General features: G+C 48.5%; 1 protein-coding gene across 8 annotated transcripts in view; it reads right to left on the reverse strand.

Moving 5' to 3' along the window:
• The window catches only part of tead3a (TEA domain family member 3 a), a 28,668-nt gene extending 4,367 nt beyond the window's left edge, over nt 1–24,301 (reverse strand). Inside the window, exons 1-9 of one of the 8 annotated variants that reach the window (XM_023834076.2) lie at nt 24,054–24,301; nt 9,247–9,311; nt 7,601–7,663; nt 4,794–4,805; nt 1,835–1,963; nt 1,477–1,520; nt 1,168–1,232; nt 386–522; nt 87–260 (exon numbers count right to left, since the gene is read on the reverse strand). In XM_023834076.2, coding sequence (XP_023689844.1) covers nt 87–260; nt 386–522; nt 1,168–1,232; nt 1,477–1,520; nt 1,835–1,963; nt 4,794–4,805; nt 7,601–7,663; nt 9,247–9,311; nt 24,054–24,177 — 813 coding nt within the window. In that variant the 5' untranslated portion in view covers nt 24,178–24,301. Of the gene's footprint in view, nt 1–86; nt 261–370; nt 523–1,167; nt 1,233–1,476; nt 1,521–1,834; nt 1,964–4,793; nt 4,806–7,432; nt 7,496–7,600; nt 7,664–9,246; nt 9,312–24,053 lie in introns of all 8 variants that reach the window. The other 7 variants (XM_072702422.1, XM_072702418.1, XM_072702419.1 and 4 more) reach the window with 7 other exon arrangements.
• Between the last annotated feature and the right edge of the window lie 80 nt (nt 24,302–24,381).

Raw genomic sequence — 24,381 nt, forward strand, 5'->3', positions numbered from 1 at the left:
AGTGCCCACCCAGTGTGTACAGTGCCCACCCAGTGTGTACAGTGCCCACCCAGTTAGCACCCAGGCTTTGCACTGGGAAGTCTTACCCAGAACTTGACCAGGAAGAAGGCGTTCTGCGGGCCCTTCTCGTAGAGCTCCTTCAGCCCGCCCTTCTTCTCCGGGAACTTGTCGTAGATCTGCCGGATGTCCACGGCCTCCAGAAGTGGGTCGCTGTACGAGGGGTTGGTCTGCCCGATGTGCACGAACAGGTGCTTGCTGTACTGTAGGGGCGAGAGTGTGGGCGGGGCATTTAGTGCTTTAGAAGCCCACGCGACCCTCCCCCGCCCACACTGCTGTTGTATGTGGGGCCCGGCTGCATGGATTTACATACCGGGGGCGGGCTCACCGTTTCGGGGTCCCTCTGCAGCTCCATGAAGGCCGAGTACTCCAGCATGCGGAGCTTGGAGGAAGCAATGGTGCGATCCTGCCACACGGGCACTGCTGTGGCGGCCGGGGGCAGCGGGGTGGGCAGGGGCTCGTAGGCTGGGGGGGGGGGGGACAGGCGTCAGTCCGCAAGGCCGATTTATGCGCACAGACACACACCGATATACACCACACTACCGAACTGCAATGCTATATGTTAGCTAACCCAGTCAATCGCGGGTGGAGGCTGGACGCCGTATCGAAATCTACTGGAAACGTCTGGGCGACCAGCCGCAAGTCACAAAACAAAGAACCAGTTCTTACACGGCTTTTGCATTTTTTGCTTAATCATCTTGAGAATTACTGCACTAAATATACTTGCATAATTGCAGGATGTAACTGCATCACATATGGACACACAGATATGCGTGCGTGCGCGCGCGCGCGCGCACACACACACACACACACACACTCCACATATTCATATCTTTATGGGGACTCTCCATTCATTTCCATGGGCATAACCCTAATCCCAGCTATCACTTAACTCCTACCCAGTGAGTGCTAATCTTGACCATAAGAAACCTAAAACAAAATACAAGACTTTTGGTACGTTTGTGGGGACCGAAAAGATGGTGTCCACAAGGTAAAATGTCACAGGTTTTTATTACATCGTGGGGAAATCTGGTCCCTACAATGAAATAATTACAAAAATGCACGCAGACGCACGCACACACACACACAGAACACTATGGTTCCTCTCACTTGATATAGGTGTTGGGACAGGTCCCGGTAGGTTGGGATAGGGGGTCTGTGCAAACGGCTTGATGCTGAAAAAGCAGGAGAGGTTATTTAAAACAAAAGTAACATTGTGCATCACATGTGACCTCCTTTCTTTGTGTAATTTCAAAGTGTGAATTCATTCCTTTGGCATACGGCACCTCCAGAAAGCTCTAGAGATACATAATGATCTTACACCGTTTGTGCTGGGTTAGAAGGCATCTCCAAGGCCACCAAAAATGGCATGAAGACCAACATGTGTAGAACAGCTAAAAGTCCTGAACGGTTACTCACTCCTGAGAGGGGCCAGGCTGCCCAGGGATGGGGGTAGGCCAGAACTGGGGAGAAAAGGATCACCAATTGAAAGAGAAACAGACATCGCTGCTGCTTGCTCCGAAAACCATTAAAACCAGACAGCTAGTAACCAAACACATTCAGGCTTGACAGACCTTTGCTAAACAAACTTCTCTGTGGGAGGTTGTGGGTTCATATCCCAGTATGGTTACTACTGTGTGAAATGAGTACTTATTCTCCAAATGATCACCCCATCCTGCTGTGCGTAGAAAAACATTTGCAAATGGATTTAGATGAAGCCTCAGCTAGAGCAGCTTGGCACTGCCCCCTGCAGGCGGTGCAAGGGGTGGCGGCTCACCCTGGCAGGCGGCGGGTAGGGGGGCTGCGGCAGGGGGGGAAGCTGGTTCTTCATCACGCTGGCCGAGACGATCTGCGCCGACGAGAGAGCCGCCATGTTCTGGAGGGCCTTGTCTTTGGAGGCCTGATCCTACGGAGAACGGAAAGGCGAGGGTTTCAATCGGGAACAGCAGAGGGGCATCTGACCGAAGTGGCGGTGGGGGGGGGGGGGGATACAGGGACAGGTGTTAGGCTGAAGAAGATGCAGGACTGCAGAAAGCATGCAAGTGCTGAGGGGTCTGAGATGGTGGTCTCCTCAGGAAGAGACCGGCTTCTCAGCCTGAGTGCTGCAGCAGCACGCTGAAGCACATCTGACTTGCAGCGTATTTGACACTGAAACTTATCATTAATTCTCTTTAACCAGACCTGAAAACTTGACGAAAAAGGAGCAAATTTGAGCCAATAGCAGAATATGCTATATACACAAATACAATCCAACACCAAACTCCTTGATGAAGCACCAAGGTCTGATGTCACTGTGCCTCCCCAAAAAATTCTTAATGAAAAATGAAACAAATTTGAAAACTGAAAAGCGATGCAGTACTTTGCTCAAATAAAACTGTCTTCAGAATTGAACACTGCGTGGCAGTGTAAGGATTTCCATATGAACGTTGAGGTTTTAAACAGAGATCAGTATTTATTTGTGGACACAGACATGCCTTACGGACGTGTGCTGCTGCATCTGCGTACTACTTCATGCAGAAAAAAAGGCTAAGGGAAGCTTTACTTCACTGACAGTGAGAAAGAGAGAGTGAGAGACACAGAGAGAGAGAGAGAGAGAGAAAGCAGGTACTTTTAAATCCTGAATCCTCTCTGCTGCCAGTGGCTTCCTGGACAGTAACTGCTTGGTAACAGTCGTTAGGGGTGTGGCCTGTAGTGAGTTTATGGAAACGTGACAGGCTTGGAAAACCATTCCGGAAGTGACTATTTCACTCTACAGGTGAGAAACATCTGCGGCATTTTAATCACTAATTAAGTATTTGTGCCTCTATAACTGTGTTCAAGCTCCCATCTGCGAGGAGGATTAATATCCTACTGAAAACGCGACACTGATCTGACAGCCTTTCACAGCTAATTTAACTGAGCGAAATCCATTAAATAATGAGTGAAAATCAGAAGAGTTTTTTAAAGGTCGCGCCTTAAGTTGCCTGCTTTTCTATGTAGCTTCAAGCTGGGAACTTGTGGTGACGGACAGCTGACTGTGACCCCACCCATCGCAGCATTTTAGTTTCTCACGTTTCCCGCCGTCATTCACGCAAAATGCGGCAAAGGGAGGCAGCTGGAGCCTCAGAGGCACCAGTCAATCCCCGGGAAGGCGAACTGGATCTGGCCCAGACTGGCTGGAGCCCTGAGGCAGACAGAGGCCCTTGCCGGCGTGTCCCACATTTCAAACATGCCAGAAAAACACAACGCAGAGGGGAGCTACTATATATATATATATATTTTTACTGTATTTTTCTGTCCATATCTCAATGTCATATTTAAAAGGCTTACATACCGGCAGTCCCCAGGTTACGGGCCAGATCCGTTCCGTAAGTCAAACTTGTGGGTAAGGACAATACCCAGGATGCGAAAGGGTGACAGTGATGGAGTGACATCATCAACCCTTCATCCCCCCTCCAATGAACAACACAGTGGGCTATATTATATTATATATTATATTATATTATGCATTCCATACTTCTATGCCATCCCATCGTAAACTCCATGTTCAATGTTATTCTATAGTGCAATATATGTACATAGCAGATATATATTTTGTATATAGTATAGATAGCACTATAATCTATCATCTCTTTTTATATAGTTTTAGAGTGTTTTTTCAAATCTGCAGGTTGTACTATGCATGATGATGCATGTGAGAAATAAAATTTGAATTTGAATAATCATCCATCCATCCATCCATCCATCCATTTTCTGTAACTGCTTGTCCTATTCCTGGTTGCATGGGGTCCGGAGCCTATCCCAGACGTTACAGGCACAAGGCAGGGAACAACCCATTCCTGGGCTCACGTACACACAAAATAAATAATAATAATAATAATAATAATAATAATAATAATAACTACACAGTACTGTACTGTACCTCGAGCAGACGACCACTGAAGCCTCACAATGCTTTCATGAGCATCACAAAGTACTGTGTGCCTTCCTGGCAGTCCGTCCGCAAGTACAAATAGTCCGTAAGTCAGATGTTCTTAACTAGGGGACTGCCTGTATTTATATTCTATTTTTGCTCCCTCCGAGCTCCCTGCCTTCTGGTCCACATTTTTGCTCCCTATCAGCAGCTGGGAAGGAGCAAAAACGCGGACTCTGCGAATCCCTGACGACCAGGTTGGAAAACACTGCTTTTAAGGGATTTATATTTACATCTATAACGTATGTTAACATATTTTCGTGCCGCAAACCCTGTGGTGTATAAGAAGAGTAATCGATGAAATTCATCAAGTTTATATCTGTCCATGAAAAATGTGCAACAAAAGTAGATCTATAATCCATAAAGAGTATAGATTAGAAAAGCCAGGAAATCTACTGCCGGCTGGGGGCAGAGCGTACCCCCTATGCCCATACTATGGTAAATTTGAGACACTGACTTTGAGAGGATGGAGACAGTCCTGCAGGGGAGGGGTGTGTTTTAGATGGACTCAGGAAGTCTCCAAAGATCCCTCAGCCTGCTGTGAAAAGCAAGCGAAGCTGGCGGGTGAGTACCGCACGCAGATCTTTGTGCCCTGTTAATGGCAATAGCGTTAGCACCAGGCCTTGCCCTGTGAGCCAAGCGGAGAAGGGAGCAAACGCGCAAAGTGCGGGCGGGCGGGCGGGCGGGGGCCATGCCAGCCTAACACCACGCAGCTGGCGGGCAGGGCTTCAGCTGGGAGGCTTAGAGCAAAGAAGCGACTGGCGATAATCAAGTGAAGACTTACCAAGTTCATGGCCTGAATCAGAGAGAGAAGACACCGTTAGTAAAAGCCAACCAGGGGACGGATCTGAGCACACCTGCAGAACGGGGCCCTTCCTCCCTGATCATAAGCCTATGGACAAAGTACACTGCTGAGTTAACGTCGGCTGCTTGTTTCAATCTTTGGTTTTAAAGAGCCGGGGTCAAATTCTCAGTTCCTTCTAAAATCGGTTTAGGAAGATGTTCATCTCTGTCTCAGCAGTGAAAGGTTTGTAATTCCTATTCACATATTGTATTCTTCCATCATTTTATCTAATTTTGAGTGGCACAACCCATAGATTAGCTTGCAGATTCATATTATTAATTATTCATTTAGCAGAACCTTTTATCCACAGTGATGTAATTTTTTTTTGAGAGAGCAGAGTCAGACAGTCCCGTCTTGCTCAGGGGCCCAATGTTTTGAACCGCTGACCTTCTGACGACAGGCACAGTGTTCTAACCCACTGAGCCCTATATCGGCCCAGCAGAACCCGAGGGGGGGGGGGGGGGAGAGAGGGAGGATATCCAAAGAGAGGATAGTGCATCATGTGGTGACACCAGAAGTTAGACATCAAGGGAGGAACTGGGCTGGACAGAGGGGACCCAAACCACCAGCTCCTGATTAAAGTGTAAGGGATTAAGGAAGATTAGCAGTTGAAACTGGTCACTAAGCACAGGGTACGAGTACAGAAATGGCACTATTAAACTTAGTAAGGATCACTTAACATGGTTACCCAAACGAGTTTAAGTCCGGAATTTCACATTTCACAAAGTCCGAAGCTTCAGCAGATATACTGCAGAGCTTCTAAAGACGGACATAAGAGTGCATTAACACAGGAAAGCGTGTGTACTGATTGTGGGAGGTGAGTTTAGAGGTTACAGGAAACATGGAGGAAATCGGCCAATGTTGTGAAACGTCTTGAACCCTTAAGACGGAGAAAAAGTAAACAGCGAGGAACTCCAGGAGAGGGGGGGGGGCGTGGGGACATCATAAAGCGGCTTCACCAGCCCCTCATCCCAGACGGAGACGGCCGAGAGTGAACATGGACTAAGCGTGAGTGACCCGCGTGGAATGGCACTAATTTAGACTCGTACCGCCGTAGTGCTACGGCTCTCCAGTTCCCCAGAGAAGACACAAACATGGAAGGTGGGAGGGAGGGGGGTTACAGAGAGGAAGAGAGGGGGTTAATGCGCAGCACAGGAAAGCCTGCTCGCCATAGCGTTAGCACGTTAGCCACGCAGCACGACTGCACCGGGGAGGGGGGCAGGGGGCGGGGGGGAGACACTCGCCGGCCACACTCTAGCACACATCCGAAGCCATGGCGACAGCTGGCGGCAGGTCATGCAGCCGTAAGCATGTGCTTAGAATGTCCCCTGACTGACAGCCACACTGTCCTTGATAGTGTAAGCACAGTTACTCTGCCAATATCAAGTGCCAGGAGAGCGTACCACGCAAAGAAGTATCCCTGAGTAAGAACAAGCCCCGCCCACAAGCCTTGGTACTGCCCCCAAAGTCTATGTCAATGATGGAGCTAATTTAGGCCCACACCTTAAATCATGACACAGAAAGTGACCCAAAGACTCCAATCTGGAGAACAGTATTGGCAGGGTGTCCTTGAACACAGTAGTAAAGCAGATCTGATCAAACAAACAAAACTGTAACCTCTCTCTAAAAAAAAAAAAAAACGATTTCCCCAGGCTGCCCTTAATCTTTTATTGCGGCATTGTAATGTATAAACTTTCTCTTATCATTGGGTCTGATTTCTTCACTTTGAGCTATTTCATAACCCTGGATGTGTAAATAGAGTATTATGTAGACACTCCCTGGGTTACGATGGTCCGTGTTACGATATTTAGACTTTACGATGGCTAAACGTTTTTAACTTTCAGCACATTATTCAATAAATTACATGAGATATTCACCACTTTTTAAATGATTTTGCCCAACTGTAGGCTAATCTAAGTGTTCTAAGTTTAAGGCGGGCTAGGCTATAACGTTTGTTAGGTTAGGTGTACTGCATTAAAATGCATTTTCGCCTTACGATATGTTTATCGGAACATAACCCCATCATAACCTGGGGAGAAGCTGTAATAAAGTGTGTTTATATGTTATGAGCTCTACTGCCCTCTTCTGGACAAAGCTCTCATAGGAAACTCCAAGTCTAACATTATTAGAATCATCAACTAATTTTTAAATTTCGTGGTGAATTTATAGACATTTAAATGCCAAGAAGATGCCAATACTTTCCATTATCTGTGATTTCTTTCAGACAAATGCTTTTACAGTGCCTGTGTTTTAGTTCAAAAGAAGATGCTTATTACAAAAAAATCACAAAGTACATTAAGAGTATCCAGAAAAACACGACTTTGATTGGAACTATCCTGCCAACACGAAACTCACTGCTTACAGACTCACATAAACAGTATTTCTAAACTCACCCTAGACCACCTAAAGCCATTTTCAAAACTTTCTGGCTCTCTCCACAGCCCTGCCCTTGGTTAAGCGTCCTGAGAGTTAAAAGGCCATTCCCCATTGGTGCTTCTGCCATGCCGAGCCGCTGTTATTGGTCAGCCTCAAAGCCAAGCCGCCACAAGCCCCGCCCAGCCTGCTACACAAGCGCATACCTTCAGCTTTGACTGAATCTCGCGAGATTTTCTCCTGGCAAGAACCTGCAAGTGGCTAGAGACCTGCAGAAAAGAAGAGCAGAACGGGGGGAGGAGAGGAAAGAGAGGAGAGAAGAAGCCGTAACCAAAGAGGAAGGAGCCGCCCGCACGCCCCCTGGTGGCACCTACCTTGATGCCTGCTTGGTACTCCCGGACTTTCTTCCGTGCTAAAACCTGTATGTGACTAGACACCTGGGGGGGGGAGGGGGCGTGAAACAGGTTTAAACACTCAGGCAGGGCCTAGCAATGCAGCGCTCTAAAGCATCAGCTCCAAAGAGACCGACGTAAATAGTAACATCAGCTATCGGACATAAGCGAGAGCTGGACTGGGTTTGTACAGAAACCCTCCCTGTCTTAGGCAGCTCCGACTAATGTCCTGCTGTAAGACAGAATAAAGCAGTGACATTTTATTCACCTCCATCTGGAAACTGCTTTTCCCATCTTATGTATTTAACAGACACTTTTATCTAAAGCAACATACATATTTCTCACAAAGCAGAGTCAGACAATCCCTGGAGCAATTGGGAATTGAGGTCCGTGCTCAAGGACCCAGCGGTAAAACCACTCTGTCGACTTGGGGATTCGAACCTATGACCTTCTGATCACAAGTAGTGTCCTAACCTGCTGAGCCACACACCGCTACACTGAAACATAGACACTTACAGAGGGGGTCACAACACTGTGGGCCCACATCCAGCCCCCATGGATAGATTGGGATTAAGGGCACAGCCAGGGGCGGATTAAGGTGTACGGAGGCCCCTAGGCTACAGTAGTCTGTGGGCCCCCCAACCCAGCCCCGCGCCAATGGGGGCCCCCTTGCAGGCTGGCACACGTGGGGCCCCTAGGCTTAAGCCATATCTAGCCTGTGCGTTAATCCGCCCCTGGGCACAGCGCTCAAGGTTAGGAGTGTTTGTGCTGACTGAGCAGGCTGTGATACTCCATTGTGTCTCTCAACAGGTACGTGTTCAGAGACAGTCCTCCAAGGGCACAAAGGGTAGATCGAACTCAAAACTGCTTCTAAGTAAGGCTGGGGATTCAGTTCATTATTTGTGATTCCCAGTTCCATGGCACAGTGCAATTCATAAGCCAGAAACAAAGCCTCAAGTTGTTATTTTTACTGAGAGCCCATTTAGCGATTGAAGTGGTGTGTGGCGCCCCCTGCTGTACGTAAACAGCGATGCATTGAACAGTCGCTCTGCAGCTTCCGTTTGAGACCGCCTCACTGTGTGATCCGACAACCTGCAGAAAAACAGGGATGTGTACCCAAAAACCTCAGTAACAGCTAGACAACGGTCAGAAGTAGAAAAAGGAAACTTCGTATCTGGAAAGGACATCGCATGTCCCGACGAGAAAGTTACATGAAACGACGTCAGCAACACATTCGTAAATGAAACCGCAACGGTGCATGTTCACGTGCTGCTGCAGGGGGGCCCTAACCTTCCACCCACTCAACATTCACAGGCCACCAGCCCTGGAAGCCTTATTCATCCAAGCTGCTTCCCAAGTAAAGAGAAACATCATTAATCATCAAAATCAGATCAAACTAATTATGCACTGCCTAATGCCCCCATGAATGTTACGCTAAACCGAAAGCTCTTCTAAAAATCCTCTTATACTCCTCTCCTGCTGAACTGAATTTAACGAGGCCGCTTCCTGACTGCCGACTTATTTAGCTGCTGTACCGTCCCCCGGGGCAGTATTTCCAAAGCATCCCTCTGAATCCAGTAGTGCATTCATTTGCAAAGTGCCGATATGGCGATCGGAGACGGCGGTACCTGCTTCCGCGTCCTGGTCTTTCCTGTCCGCAGCTTGATGTATCTCGCTATCAGCTCATTACGGCCTGCAAGAGAGGAGAAGGTGGGACTTTCACATGATGGGATATCTACTGGTGTCTCTCGGACCTCATGCCATCACAACACCTTTCAGTCTCGAAATGGAATGCTTCCCATTTGTACCAGTACAGGTACATAGCAATGTTTTTGCATATCCCATCATGCTCTCCTTTTTAATGACACATACACACATGAGAGTGAAGCTTGTGGTCGGAGTGCAGAGTCAGCATTTTACATGAGGCTAAGGCCCTTGTTCCTGGGCCCAACTGTAATGTCATTACTCTACTGACCATGAGATTCAAACCAGCAACCAACTGATCACAGGCACATAGGCCTAACTGACTGACCTATACACCATTTAGCTTACAGGTGAAGTTCATTGATCAGTTCAGAATCCACCCATTCTTTATAGGTGTTTATACAGCTACAGGACGACAGGGGCTCTGCAGGTTAGGCCTCGTGATCAAAAGGTTGTTGGTTCAAATCCCATGGCTGATTGTGCCACTGGGCCCTTCACCCAGACCCATTACTCCAGCGACAATGGAGGAGCCTGCTTTGATCTTCACCTGCGTGTCACTTTGGACAGAAGTATCTGCACACACAGAACATTCATTTACCCAGCAGAGAGAGCTTGGCCTTGGCAGGGAGTCACTAAATCCAGCTGAGAAAATGATAGAACACAGAGCTAAACCTCTCACCCGAGATGCATCTTGACACACTGGTCTGAACTCAGGCTGCACTGCAAGAACTGCCAAAACTGAAGTGTTGGGATTCTGGAGAAGCCATTTATTCAGCTTCCTGCTTCTTAGCAGAACAGACTCATATGACATCCCCAGAAGAAGTAACTTTAGTCCGTGGGTAAACAACCGCCAGCCTGTTCAGATACCTGATGCACTGCCTTACTGCCACTAGATGGCAGCAAAACACTAATAAAGCACCTATTTCATTTTATGTTGCGTCACTTGGCTATCAGTTAAGCAATGTTAAATATTTATGTAATGTTGTACATGCGGTATTTCTTCTTTCTAAAGACACTAAAGGTACCTCCGAGAATATTATCTGACAACTTTACAAAACAATGGATTAATAATCCAGGTTCTTCTGTGAAATTCTGTTTAATACCTTCTCTGACATTCTTTACACTGCTGCTGTTTATTGTCACTATTTAGGTCTAAATGTCTCATTAACAGTGCAAGTGTGTGTCGTGTAAAATCCTTTGTAATTAATAATGTATGTATGTATATATCCATACATCTTATTATCGCGCCACTCTGGTTTAATAGGTAACAAACTGTAAACAGTAAATATCTGTGTTCGGTTTCTCAATGCAGACGTTTACTTATGCTTGGTATAAAAATCAAATTAGTTAAAATCAGTTAAAAACAGCAAAAATAAAAAAGAGAGAATAATCAGCCTTAAAATTACCCTTGAACGATTTTCTAGAAGCGTGACTTAAGGTTTTCCCAACAGGACTCGCACAGAGTTTATGTTTTACTTTCATATTGTGCTTGGAGCATAAGCAGAGTCCCAAGTGAGACATACAGAGACTTTGCCTCTGTGAGCAGCAGGTCCAAGGGGGAGATGGGGCTGAAGTGGCGATGCTGCTCTAAATCGATAAAAACAGGCCGTTAAACCTCAGTCTGGGGCTTCAGCTGTGGTGTATGACTGCAGGTTAGGACACTGGCTGTGACCAGAAGGTCGCTGTTTCAAATCCCAGGGTCTGACAGTACCTGGGGTAATTGTGGCTAAGGGTCTAGCTCAGGGGCCCAAATGATGAAATCACTCTTCCGACTGTGGGATTTGAACCAGTGACCTTCTGATCATAGGCACGACGTCCGAACCCACCGAGCCACACAGCGCCCCCTACTGAGAATCAGGCTGAGCCGAATCAGCCGCTGGATGTGTCACTGTCATCTTGGGGTTTGTTATTCCCGCTGTGATCCGCGTGTCACGAGTCCTTTCACAGACGAAGGACAGACAGCAATAAGAGACCCGGCTTTGGCCAATCAGGACACATGCTGCCAGTGGGGTGGGGGTGGGGGGGCGTGACCTTGGGGACAGCTGCACAGACTCCCCCAGGCATAAATCTCCTCAGAACATAAGAGTGTGCTGACAGCCACACTCGGCCCCCTGCCGCCCCCTGCTCTCCCACGTGTCGGGTGGGGGGGGGGGGGGTGCCACATAAAGGCGGGACAGCGTGCAAATGGCTGTAAATGTACATGAACACACACACACACACACACACACACATGCAGGTACAGACACACTGGTGTAAATGCCCACACACAAACACAGCAGAAAGAGAGAATCATGTTCACTAAAACACACACACACACAAACACACACCCTACAAACCTCGGTTTCCTGGTTTACTGGGGGGGGGGGGGTACTGTCCATGATCAGGCACACTTGGAGATTAAGCCTTTTGTATTTTTTGAGGGAGTGGGGGGGGGGGGTGCAGTGCACTCCCACAGAGGGAAGGGACAAAGCAGCATGCCCCCACCCCACAGTGGCCTCCCGAAGGCCCATGTAAATAATGTGAGGGCCCCCGTGCGCCGGATCTGGGCCCCGGCCCTCAAACGCGCCTTTGTTCGCCAGGGCAGGCGGCACAAACAATTGAGGCCACTATGCGAGGCCGTGACAGAGCAGGCCCACGGGCCAATGACGCGGGGCCCCGGAATGTTGGCAGGCCGCGCCATTCGCCCTCCTTCACAGTCGCTGGCCATTCGCTCTCCTTCACAGTCGCTGGCCATTCGCTCTCCTTCACAGTCGCTGGCCATTCGCTCTCCTTCACAGTCCCTGGCCATTCGCTCTCCTTCACAGTCCCTGGCCATTCGCTCTCCTTCACAGTCCCTGGCCATTCGCTCTCCTTCACAGTCCCTGGCCATTTGCTCTCCTTCACAGTCGCGATTAATGAACTAAGAATGCAAGCATGTATCCATCCACCCATGAAGTAGTGCCCTGCGCCCTACGAACGCCTCCCCCATTCTGAATTTCAGACTCCACTGAGCCACACACTGGCTGAAGCCCTTCACTAGACACCCATGAGTGATGACAGACCCAGACAGGTGGCTCTGTGCAGTGGCGCCTCTCGGTGGCTCGCTGAGGAATGACAGGGCACCCCACACACTCGTGAAAATGGAAAATGCTTGTGGGCCAATACAAAATGTAGACTTAATAGTCAGTTTTAATGTGTTTATGGTATAATGCTTGCAATAATGCATATTTGTCACAGATAAATGTAAAGTCCACTGGGTGGGTTTTAAAAATAGGAAATGGGATTTTAATTGCACATTTTTCATCGCATTACTAGACTGTTATAACATCAGTAATCAGGGAGAATAGTGGGTTCAGGTTTGAGGTCACTTCCTGTTCAGAGTCTCTGTTTATGTCATGTTTCGTTCTCACAGTACTGGAGGTTTGCCACAAAGCTTCAGGTAAATGTGAGAAGCGAAAATAAGGGTTCCGTTTGTAGAACCTTCTAGAAGCAGATTAATAGCCAACATTATCTCAGGCAGAAGTACACAAACACAAGGCCACAAACAGAAAACCTGAAACAGCTGCATAAATCCAAGCACTATGGGAGGAGCATTCACATTAATAAGGCCACACCCACATATCAAATGACCACGCCCCCACCCCTGTCTTGATCTCTGATTCAGCATCTCAACAAAGGGCTCTCAGCATGATACTCAGAGTGGGGGAGCAGCACCCACCCAGGCCTGGACCACCCCCCCCCCGCCGACCCCTGATCCCTAGCAGGCTTTCTGCTGTCTTCAGCTGTGGAAATTTCCGCTCCATTCCCGGCAGGGCATCAGACAAACGGACAGGCCGAGCCGGGAGGTCCCGCCGACTGGGTGCTGGCTCGTGGCAGAAGCAGGGCCAGTAAAACTTCCAGAGAAACACTCCATTCTGATGGTTTCTGGGAACTGGCTGCCGCCATAACTATTAGACAGATTGCCGTGACTCAGAGATTCGCTGTAAACACTGATCTTTCTCAGCCTGCACCATTCTCTTCCTGCTGTCCATTTGGCGAGTCCCGTCCTCACAGAGAAGGCCATTACGGCCCGGCCGCCAGCCCCCTCGAGGCCCTACCCCATCGTCCACGGGATGGGGGTGCCTCATGATCTCCTGGGAGGGGCTGGCTTCCCTGTTTTCAAGCCTGTGTGCACCCCATAGTCTGTCAAGGGTGTGACGCCTGCAGGTCCCAGCGGAGGGGTTTTCTTACTGGGTGGGGCACATGCTCGTCTGCGGGTCTGACGCCTGGAGGCTGGATGGATTGCGGACTAAACTCGGGACTTCGGGGGGTGGGGGGTGAAAGCCTTTGGGGTTTTGGCAGGGCCTGTATTTTAGGTCTTTAGATTAGTAGGTTCTCTGTTGCCAAGGAGATCAATTACAGCAAACCCTTGGGCTCTTCCTGAAAGGCTCCCAAATGGTTTCCCGATTAATTTTAAAAACAAATAAAACTGAGATATTCCATTTCACGGAAACGAGCCCGAAAGCCAGGATTCCGCACCTAGTGTTCATTCCGGAAAAAGTATCCCGATACCACGAGCAGAGAACATAGGAGAATATTCCACTGAAGTGGAGAATATGGACGGGCAGCCGCCAGTGACAGACACGCCAGAATCCCCCTGGGCGTGGTTCATGGGGGGCAGCTATGTCCCCTGAAGTCATCACCTCGTGAGTGAGCTTCTTATGAGGGGTGGGGGGTGGGCGGGTCAGGCTCAGAAAAACACTATGCAAGGAGAGAAATCTGGGCGCGGTGCGGGGCAGCCCCAAGGGCAGGGGGCCGAGACCCCCAAGCCATTACTCTGACAGACCACTGCCAGATCAGGTCAGGAAACCCTAAATGACCTGTGTGGGGAGTAACGGGGGGGCTTTGGGAAGGGGCAAATGACAAGCGGTGACCACAGCGATAGAGAGGGAAGCAGGTCGAAAGAGGTACTGCCATTCCTGCGGGCAATATAACGTAAGGAACAGCGCCGCCCTGCTGACAGAGGGCATCACAGTGCAGTGGGAGGTACTTTCTGTTTTTGGAGCCTTTACGGCTTCTTGGGGCTGATAAGGCAGCACAGACAGCTAATCCACAGCTGATCCCACAGGGCGGGTCCCAGCCTCCCCTCCTGGCCAGAGAGCCGAGAGCGAAGCAGAGGAGGAGTGGAACTGGGTGATACACACGATAAAAACACAGACTGGAGCAGAAGGGAGTCCAAAGGGCATCCAGACAGAGCCACACTTTCCACAGCCAGCCATTTCATTCATAGCAGCGTAACGATGTGACCGAAAACATCAACAGCTTCCCGAGGGGGGGGGCGCAGGGACCCTGCCAGCCCCTGCTCCCCAGTGAGGTGTCCCACGCCGGACTGAAACTTCCTATAAAAAGTTGGGGGGGGGGAGAAAGGGAAAAAAAAACCCTTGAGCCGCTTCCAGACAAAAGTGCTGACTGGGGTCTGGTTCCCCGTCGCTTGGCGGCCAAGAAGAAAACAGGGGAGGGGAAAATAATGGAGAGCCGCTAAGCTCGGGCCGAACCACCGAACCCCACCGGAAAAATGTTCCCTGCTCAGTTTCCGCGGCGGTCCATCAAAAGGAAGGGACTCATCGACTCTACGCTTCCTGGGATCGGAGTGGAAAGAGGGAATCACGCTTGGTCTCGGGGCGCCTCCAACTCAAACAGGCCAGCTAAACCAATGTGAATGACCACCCCCCCCCCCAAGCTCCTAATGCGTTTGCCAGCCCCTGACCAGACCAGAAACGCTATACATCTTTATATCTAAATCTCTACATGTCTATACACTCACCTCATTCTACACCTTCTTGATTCTAACCACATTTCACTTGGTTTAAAAAAAATTATTTTACATTATCTGAAGTATCGCTATAAATCCGGCTCGTGTTTATCGTTTCTGTAACTGTCCTTCAGCGTGTGGCTTCACTGCCGTTTTCAGATTCCGCTATTAGAAGAATGAAGAATTCTGATTGCGATTATATGCTGTTCTAGACATCCGTGATGATACAGCCTTTAGTCTGCCCTCTAGCCCGCCCCCCCCCCCCCCAACTCCACACATATTTACAAAGGAACGGGGGGGAAAAAACAGAATGGAAGATTAAAATGCCACGCAAGGAGAGTTTGTGGTTGAGTTTATTCAGTGAGGCAGGATTGTGCTTCAAAAGATGTCATTTAATCTCCAGACACTGTAGCAATATTAAACAAACAGTAAAAAATGTATGGTATGCAAGTTTCCTAGAAGAAAAGTGAATGATGAATCATAAGTTCACGAAAAGATTAATAAGCGGTTTATATTCCACAGTGGAGCGTCCGTAAAAGTATGGTGTCTAGGGGAGGTCAAACGAGGACACTGCAGAGGGGCAGCGTTTGGGGCTGCGTTTAGTGCCTTTCCCCCCCGACGCCTCACAACACAGCGCAGGAAAGGCAGGGCACTAATTCAAACCAGCAGGCAGATTGGGGTCCCGACCAAAGCGAGTGAGCGTGTGTGCGAGCTGAATAAATGGGTAAAACTGCACACCTGTGATTCGCCCCGGAAACCGTGCCGTGAGCTGTAGCACTTCTCTATCTTCCCGTTTTTAAATACCTACCCACATTATTGCCTGTAAACTTTTAGGGCTGAATGTTAACAGCTCAACAGAAATCATATCACATGTGGTTTACCACGTGGTTTACGAAACTATATGTAAAAAAAAAAAAAATTGTAAAAATAAAGTAATAATTAATAATACGCAGGCCGGAACCTTAAGCAGCTCCATGTGCGTGAAAATGAAATCCAGACGAAGGCAATGAATGAAATGGAGAAAGGCCATGAGTTTCACATGAGGGTGGGGGGTTGGGAGTATGTCTGCTTTTCTCATTTTTTGGTTTGTGTGCCCCCCACCCCCCACCCCCCACTCAAGAACATCTATCGGCTTGACCCACTAGGGGGGGGGGGGGGGGGGCGGTCATCATGGATTAAGAGAAGAAATCTAGAGGAGTGATGGTGATTCTGAGGAAAGTACATAAAACGCACACACAAACGCACACACACAAACGCACACACACGCCCACCATGATATACAGGCATGGGGCTTTCACAACGCTCAGTATAATCTCGCTGGAGCTGTCTCGAGCCACGAAAGCCCGAGTAGGACCGCCTCACCGGGAGATAAGAGCCTCCAGACCCCAGACGCTGGCCCGTGACTGATGACCGTACAGAGACACGCTCGCCCACGTATCAGGACCCAGAAGGGTGCGATGCTGCTGTCAATACAGGCAAGAGCAATAAAAACCATGGGGGGGGCTGTGGCTCAGAAATATGGGTGTAAAGAGGCATCGATGCATCGTGATTGATCGATTATTAAGGCTGAGATTCCACTGCATCTATGTAGAACGTCAGAATCAATATTTGGGTGCAAAATCCTCCTCAGAGAGACTCCTGCTTCTGGATTTATGCTCCCATGCAACAGGTACACGTGCAAAGCAGAAGTGCTGACATACAGATTTACAAAATGCAGGATGGCAGGGGAAGGCTCATTAATATTCATAAAGGAAGCGCTATTTGATGGTGTTTGCGCTCTGATCCTTCTGGGAAATTCACCCGTTTTGTAAAGCAGAACGCTCTCTCTAATGGCCTCTAATGGTAATCTTTGAATTACGATACTTTTGGGAAACACTTCTCTTTTGTATCCCAAAAATAGTAATTGTTTTTGCTAGATATGGTAGCAATGACGAAGGCTCTGTGGTAGCTAAATGGCTAGCTAAGCAAAATGAATGTTTACTTCAGAAATGCACAATTATTCGGTTAATATATCAGTGTTGACGGATATTCGGTAAAAACAACGATATCAGTATCAATCCAATGTGTCAATCTTAGCTGATATTGCCAGTCGATATTTACACTTTATGAGTGTTCAACGTTAGCAGCGTCACAGCTAAAGAAACAAGCACCAAAATCATGGAGATGAATGCAATTGGACGATCAGCCATTTTCCATAATGGAGGATGAGGGACTTCAGTGGCCCATTCACCACTTAGAAGATGTCCTATAGTACTGGTGCAAAGCTTATGATTCATTATTAAAATCTGGTCCACAGATCGACGTTCAGCTTTACACAGAACAAACAAGGATGTGACGTCATTCCGCTAATCTGTGCCTGCAAATTTCCATGTTGGTGCATCACTGGTTAGCCCAGGAGAAAGTGGCTCTGTCTGGATGCCCCTGTACAGTTCAGTATTTGGCCTTTTTGACAATGTACACTGGATTGTATTCGATTCTATCCCAAGAGTATGTAGTGTGTCCCCATGGAATTTTTTTCAGTGAAGTTAAAAAATAAAAAACAAAAAAGCCTAAGGTTATCAAAATAATCGACGTATCAATTATCGAGACATCAAATCATTTGTTAAACAACTGTAATCAAAATGAACTGCTCTGGGGCCAAAAATTTACACCCTTACTCAACGGGTTAGGGCACTAGCCTGTAATCGGATGGTTTAACTACCTGCACCTCCGGCAACTACCCTCCAACCTGCCTACCCTTGGCTCAACACGATGCCTCGCCATCCTTCCCTGCGGCTGTGCCTCTATTAATCCTGCCATCGTGCATCAAACACCCCGTGCCTGCACTGGTCAGCCGCTGCATTGAGACATATATTTCAACCCCTGTATTAGCTTAGTCATTTCATCTTGTTTGTTTGACTCATCTGCCGGCCCCTGGAGGATGGGCTCCCCCTTTGGGTCTGGTTCCTCCCAAGGTTTCTTCCTCTTAGGGAGTTTTTCCTTGCCACCGTTGCCTTTGGCTTACTCACTGGGGGGTCCTTACGAGGCAGAAATGTAAAGCGCATTGAGACAATGTAATGTTGTGATAATGCGCTATATAAATAAAATTGAATTGAATTGAATTGAATTGAATTGAATTGAATTGCTGGTTCAAATCCCAGGGCCGGCAGAGTGAACGTACCATTGGGTGCCAATAAGGAATGAGAGCGTATAGGATCACCCAAAGCAAAACAATGAATCATACTTTTCGTAAACACACCATTCACTCAGAAGTCTGCTTCTGTAAATATCTTTCAGTATAAATGCTTTTGAAAATAAATATTACAGGCAATGCCTGACTTATGGACAACTCGTACTTCTGAACATACCATCTATTATATTACAAATTCAGGGTTAAATACAATGGTTCATAATAACAAAGGCACATGCTACCTTGCGACATGTGAAAACGCCTTAAGCGTATGTAGTTACCTTTATTGCTGTATTATAATTACGGCCTGTATTATGGTTTTTCCGACTTACCTATAAATTCGACTTAAAGGCAGACTTAGGGAACGGATCTCACTCGTAGCCTGGGGACTTACTGTACATTGTTTATACTTGGCCAGCCACCGGACATACTGGGGTTAAGGGCCTTGCACTAGGGCCCGACGGTGACCTCACTCTGCAGACCCTGGGATCTGAGCCGGTGACCTTCTGATCACCGGCACAGCATCCTAACCCACTGAGCCCCAGCCATACCAGGACCTCCTCGGACCACAGCACATTTCTCTGGGACACCTTGCAGACCACCATCCATGAGAGATTATTCACAGACCAAGAAAAAAAAAACCACCAAAGCAGATTAACATGCCAGAATTATTAGTGTTGCCCTGATGCAGGTACCTGCTGGGCAATTTTGTGTCAACAGGCATGAAAGCACCAGAGGATTCATTAATGCAAGAGATTACAGGCTGTTCTGAAATGTGTGCGTCTATGACTATGTGTGTGTGTGTGTGTGTGACTGTGTGTATGACTGTGCGTGTGTGTGTGTGTGTACGTGTGCTTGTGTGTTTGTAGGAAAGAAGAAAAAACGATCCAACCATTTCAACACGAGCAGGTAGTTGTGTGTAGGTGGCTTGCTGCCGTGAGGCATGTTATCAACTGTGGAAGATCCTGTCTTCCGTGGGTCTGGCCCAACCTGGCAACCGGTGCAGGTACAGACATGTCCAGGAACCAAATGGGGAAAACAGCCTCAGTCAAAAGGCAGAGAATGTTTTCACGTGCGCAGCTTTCCAGATAACTCAGGGCGGGAGAGGAGCACCATGCTCCTTATTAGGAGGAGAAAAGGTCTGGCTCATAGAATAAGCAACTCGCTGTTTTGCCCCAGGAGTCAAAAACCACTTTGGGAATCCACTGAGCCCAAAAAGTCAGTCCAGTGCCCTTTGACCTGAACAGGAACATCACCAACAAGCATAACGTGAAGGTTAATCAGCGCAACCCCCTCGTCGTTAGGATAACCCACGGAGATCAGAGGCGCGGCCGCAATTCCGAAGCGTGACACGATAGGAGCCGCCTCAGCGCGGTCCCAGAATGTCTGCCCTGCTTTCCAAGAAACATTCCCAGGATGCACTTCCAAGCCTCTCCGCAGTCTGGCTCCCCATTCCCCGGCGTTGCACACTTAGTGTGTTTTTCACGTTTATCGCGTAAATATGACGGGTCACCCAGAGGCCGGTGACGTAGCGGTTACTCCACACTCCGCTGGCCACCCTTAATTTTTCCTCGCCGCACGTACAATAAGCATATTTAAGAAGGGAAGAGCCGATTCAACACCTGGGGGGTGGAGTGTGGCCACACGGGTTAGGACACCATGTCTGTGAGCGGAAGCTCGCCAGCTTTTTTTCCCCTGAAGAAAAAAAGTTTCTACTGAATAAATAAAATAACATTTGATGACACTGGGGAAAAATATGTGAATTTTCTTGTGTATATTAGTCAGGGTCAGAAGGTACACACAAATCACTTTATGACAGTGTGTAAGTATGCAAAAATGTATTGGTATATATCTTATGCAAACCCCTCTTGTAAGATGGGGAGTGAGCATCTGTTTCATGATCCTTCATCTTGGGGGGGCTCAGAGCTGACGGTCAGACCAGGAATGACATGTCTGCAGTCTGCTGTGGGATCAACGGCAGCGATGCGCTCCAAGAGGAACACGAACGCTCACCTAATGCTTGCCAGAAGCCTCCGTTATGGTCCTCAAGTGCTTTTAAAAAGATTTGCATGAACTGATGACTGAAAATGGGATTTTGTGGTCTCAGGCCCGGTTATGTCTGGAACTAACCAAACGCTGCCTCCCCACAGCAGGAAGCCCATCCCAGTAATTAAACATGGTACTGGTAGGGTGCTGGTCTGCTACATACAGACCCTGATGGCAAAGTGCAGAACGAGAACCTGAGTTGTGATGTCATCAGACAGGCTGATCCCTGGTGAGATCCTGGGCCAAAATCTGAGAGGAGCAGTTAATGCCCATAATCCCGGAAATGTCACCAGGTTAAGAAAGGTCTACATGGACGAGGTGCACCTCCACCCTGTGGGCGGCCAGGAACCGGCCTGCAGAAAGCGCCCCGCTGCGCAGGCCTGAAGCGACCAATCAGCACCCCGTAAGGTTTAACACCTATTCATGCGGCAGCCATCGGTCACATGACTTATGACTAAATATATTCATGCTAATATTGAAATTTACTCGTGTTCAGGGCAGAATAAGAAGCAAAGGTGCAGAAAACCAAGCTGCAAATACTTAAATATCTAAAAAAACATTATAGAAAACACCCAGGATACATCCTATTTGTGCTACTTCTCATTTAGCTAATGATTCTAAATCCACCATTTTATACCCTAGTTGAGATTTTCAACCAGACCATTGCACTTTTAAGGGTTTGCCAGGAGTTCCTTATGAATGGCGGTGTTTATAACTAAGCGTTAATATGAATTAACACAGTCCGAGCATAAACTCACTCGGTGCTGCTGTTGCTTGGAACAGGCTGCACAGCCACAGCGCTACACAGATGATAAATTATGATAAGCATATGCCAACACAAACGCACTCATTCTGTCACAGTAAATATGTCTGGAGGCCTTTCATTAAGAAGGCTTTTTCTGCCTTTCAGATAACACGCTACCGTGTAAGAGCTGACTTGTTTGATCCCCGACAGGTGTCCCTGTACAGATTGTCTCATGGATATTATGGACGGTTCTCTGCCTTCTCACTGCAAATTGATTTAGGGACTCTGGATGAATCTAAAGATTTATGGGGGTGGTTTACTCACAAAGAGCTAGAGGCTGTCCACTGGCACAGCCGTCCCATTCTGATGCGACCAAGACTTTTGAGTTACCATCACCCCCTCCCCAAGACCCTCTCCTCGGGTTCTGATGATCTCGTGTCCAAAGTCCAGTCGCGTTCCGGTTTGGCCCAGGACAGCTGGAAGGGGTTAAAGATCTAGAGGGCTGGATCTGGCATCTGCTTTACCCGCTGTGCACATGTACCTCTCCGTCAGCACGTGGAAGATCTCCAGCCATCTCCATCCTAAGCATGCCCCTACCCACAACCAGAGGGAGCAGACGACCGTTACAAATGGGAGGCTATATAATGACCCCCCTCCCCCCCCCACCTCTTCCAAGACCAGCTGACGCACATTAACGGCAACTGTGACCAGTGCTGAATCGAGGCTGTGGTCCACACAGACACACCATCCATACCACGAACCTGCTGTCCCTACTTTTCAAACTGCAGGACACACAGTCACTCACTTGGTGTCAAGCCCAAACACACACTGCTTTCGTGGGTCTGCCTTCGATCATATCACATGCCATACATGGTCTATCTCTGCTGTCCCAGCACCGTTTTACGTTACTATACAAGTCACTAAAAAAAGTACATAGTCTTTGTCGTGTCCTCATAGTCCTGTGTCATAGTCCTGTGACTGTTCAGGCTGGGACCTGCTACTCCATGCACAGCTGCAGAATGAGGTCATACACACGTTTCAGCATTTTGCCATCCCTGTATTTCAATTTTATTTGTTTATTTTTTTTCATCCTTCTTGTTAAAGTTTATTTTAGCCAGGAAGTGGGACCTGTCCAAAGCAGTTGGATACACGCGGTTATTAAAACAAGCAACGCGACTGCAGATCCACAAGCCCTGCGCCACAAATGCTGCCTTTTCCAACTATGAATAAACCTCCGATCATCGCCGCTCGCTGAACTTTTCCTTGGGTTAATCTCGGACAGCCAACACGTGCGGCGGCTGGTTTAGGTCCTCCACCCTGCGTGTGATTCGCACGGACCTCAATCCCGTCGCTTTCTGGACGCGAGGCGAGTGAAATTTTGCGCTAAAGCGTCTCAGGCCGACTTACAGCACGCGCTCCTGTGTTTCATTAAGTTCGGCCAGCTTTAAAATTAATCAGATCATGTGGCTGTTTCAGATTCGACGCAACACACTCTCTCCCCAGTAAGAGAAGCCAGGATTGTCCAACAACAGGAGAACCAAGAAACCGGAGACCATCGGACACACCTTCCAATCGATGATTGCCAAAAACAAAAGGGGCCACACCTGTACGGTGGCCCCGGGCACCCACTGTTTGGGGCAGTTATACAAAGTTGCTCATGTTGCTTGCAGTTCTATGGTTTATCTGTTTGCAGGTTTACCTGCAATTTGGGTGAAGTGTCTCATGGACTGAAAGGTCAAACAGCTGGGTGCCCCTTTGACTTGATTTGGACATGAATGAGGTGGGACTGAGCAGGCAGCTGCTAGTGCACAAGGTCAGGAGATACAGGGACACCACAGGGGAGCCAGCGCTGAAATAAACACCACCCCCCCCCCCACACCTGCCTGCACCCCCACCAGCACTGCTTATAACAATGCCTCCCTGCCATCAACCTTACCTTCTGTCCCATTTTATCTGGCTACATTGCCGTGACTCAGTGACACACGTGGAAGTGGGACATTGGGGGAGGGGGACTCCGAAAGGGGAAAGTCACCCGGGGGAGGCCCCCACTAGGGCGGCACTTCCACAAAAGGAGAAAATGCCTGCCTGTTGAAACAAACCTTCCCCTTCTGTCAGCCTGGGGTTCGATTTCCTGTTACAGGGCTGCCCGCTAGCAGCAGGCCCGGGCCTGAGGCCTACAGGAATGCGTGTCCCTCACAAGCCGGGGGAAAAATGCTAGGAATGCGGGCCGCCCTCCAAGGCCTATTCTACAGGAGGAGAAAGGGTCAAAGCCCCACCCCTCAAGTGCGCACACACACAGACACACACTCACGCTCACCGCCATCATAACACAAATATAGCTACTAAATTGCTACATGGCTACACTTCCAGAAAGAACGCGTGACTGGCAAGGGAACTAGGAGGAACAGACACTGGGAGGAATGGGCGAGACCATCAGCAACCTACAGCAACATAGTTTTCCCTCAATATTTCAGAATTAGTATTAGCTGAATTAGCAAAGTAGCTTTTCAGCTAAATTTCACCAGACACCATACAAGAGCTAATCATCCATCTGACAAAGCAGAAGACTATGTCAGTCTCTTGGGTAACAAATCTGGCGCAAATCTGACTCTCATTTGTTCCACAACGTTGCTATAGACCAATGTGACTCTGAAGATGAGTCGTACTGCCAGGAACTTAGCAGGGATCAAAGATGGCTGCAGGCATAAATAAACAAAGCCATTAATGAAGCATTATTGAAATCACCACCATCAACCAGCATGGTTTAACCCGAAGAGGAGGGCCTCATACTTCAATAGTTACCCTAAAACAATACAATACAACTTTCGTAAGGTATAACCAGCAAGTTGCACATTAGATTTGTTCAGTAATGTTTTTGGCCACAAACCCAAGGCCATATCCCAACAGATCCCAAACAAAGACCCTTGTGTACAGGCAGATAACAATGGCTGCCCTACCACCACCTAGCGGTAAAACACGTTCTTAAGCAAATGTCACTTACCGTACATCTTGCCCTCATCCGAGAGGATGATCTTCCTCCGGCCACATGGGGGGTAGATAGCCAGGGCCTCCTGGAAGCTCTGCTCGATGTCGGGGCTCCACACGCCCTCAGCGTCCCCGTCCATGGCCTTGTCCAGGCTATCGGCCCCATCCTCCCGGCCCTCCTCCGGGCTGCCGTTAGCACTCCACTCGTTGGACGCAATCGTGGCGGCTCCCGCTTGGGCCCGCTGGCGAGCCCCGCTCTGAGGACGGCTGGGAAGAGAGTGGAAGAGCCATTAGCAAAACGCAGTTAAGTAGGACGGACGGAGAGAGGTCTACTCAATGGCAAC

Source organism: Paramormyrops kingsleyae, chromosome 18 (assembly GCF_048594095.1).
Source record: "Paramormyrops kingsleyae isolate MSU_618 chromosome 18, PKINGS_0.4, whole genome shotgun sequence".
Lineage (NCBI taxonomy): Eukaryota > Metazoa > Chordata > Actinopteri > Osteoglossiformes > Mormyridae > Paramormyrops > Paramormyrops kingsleyae.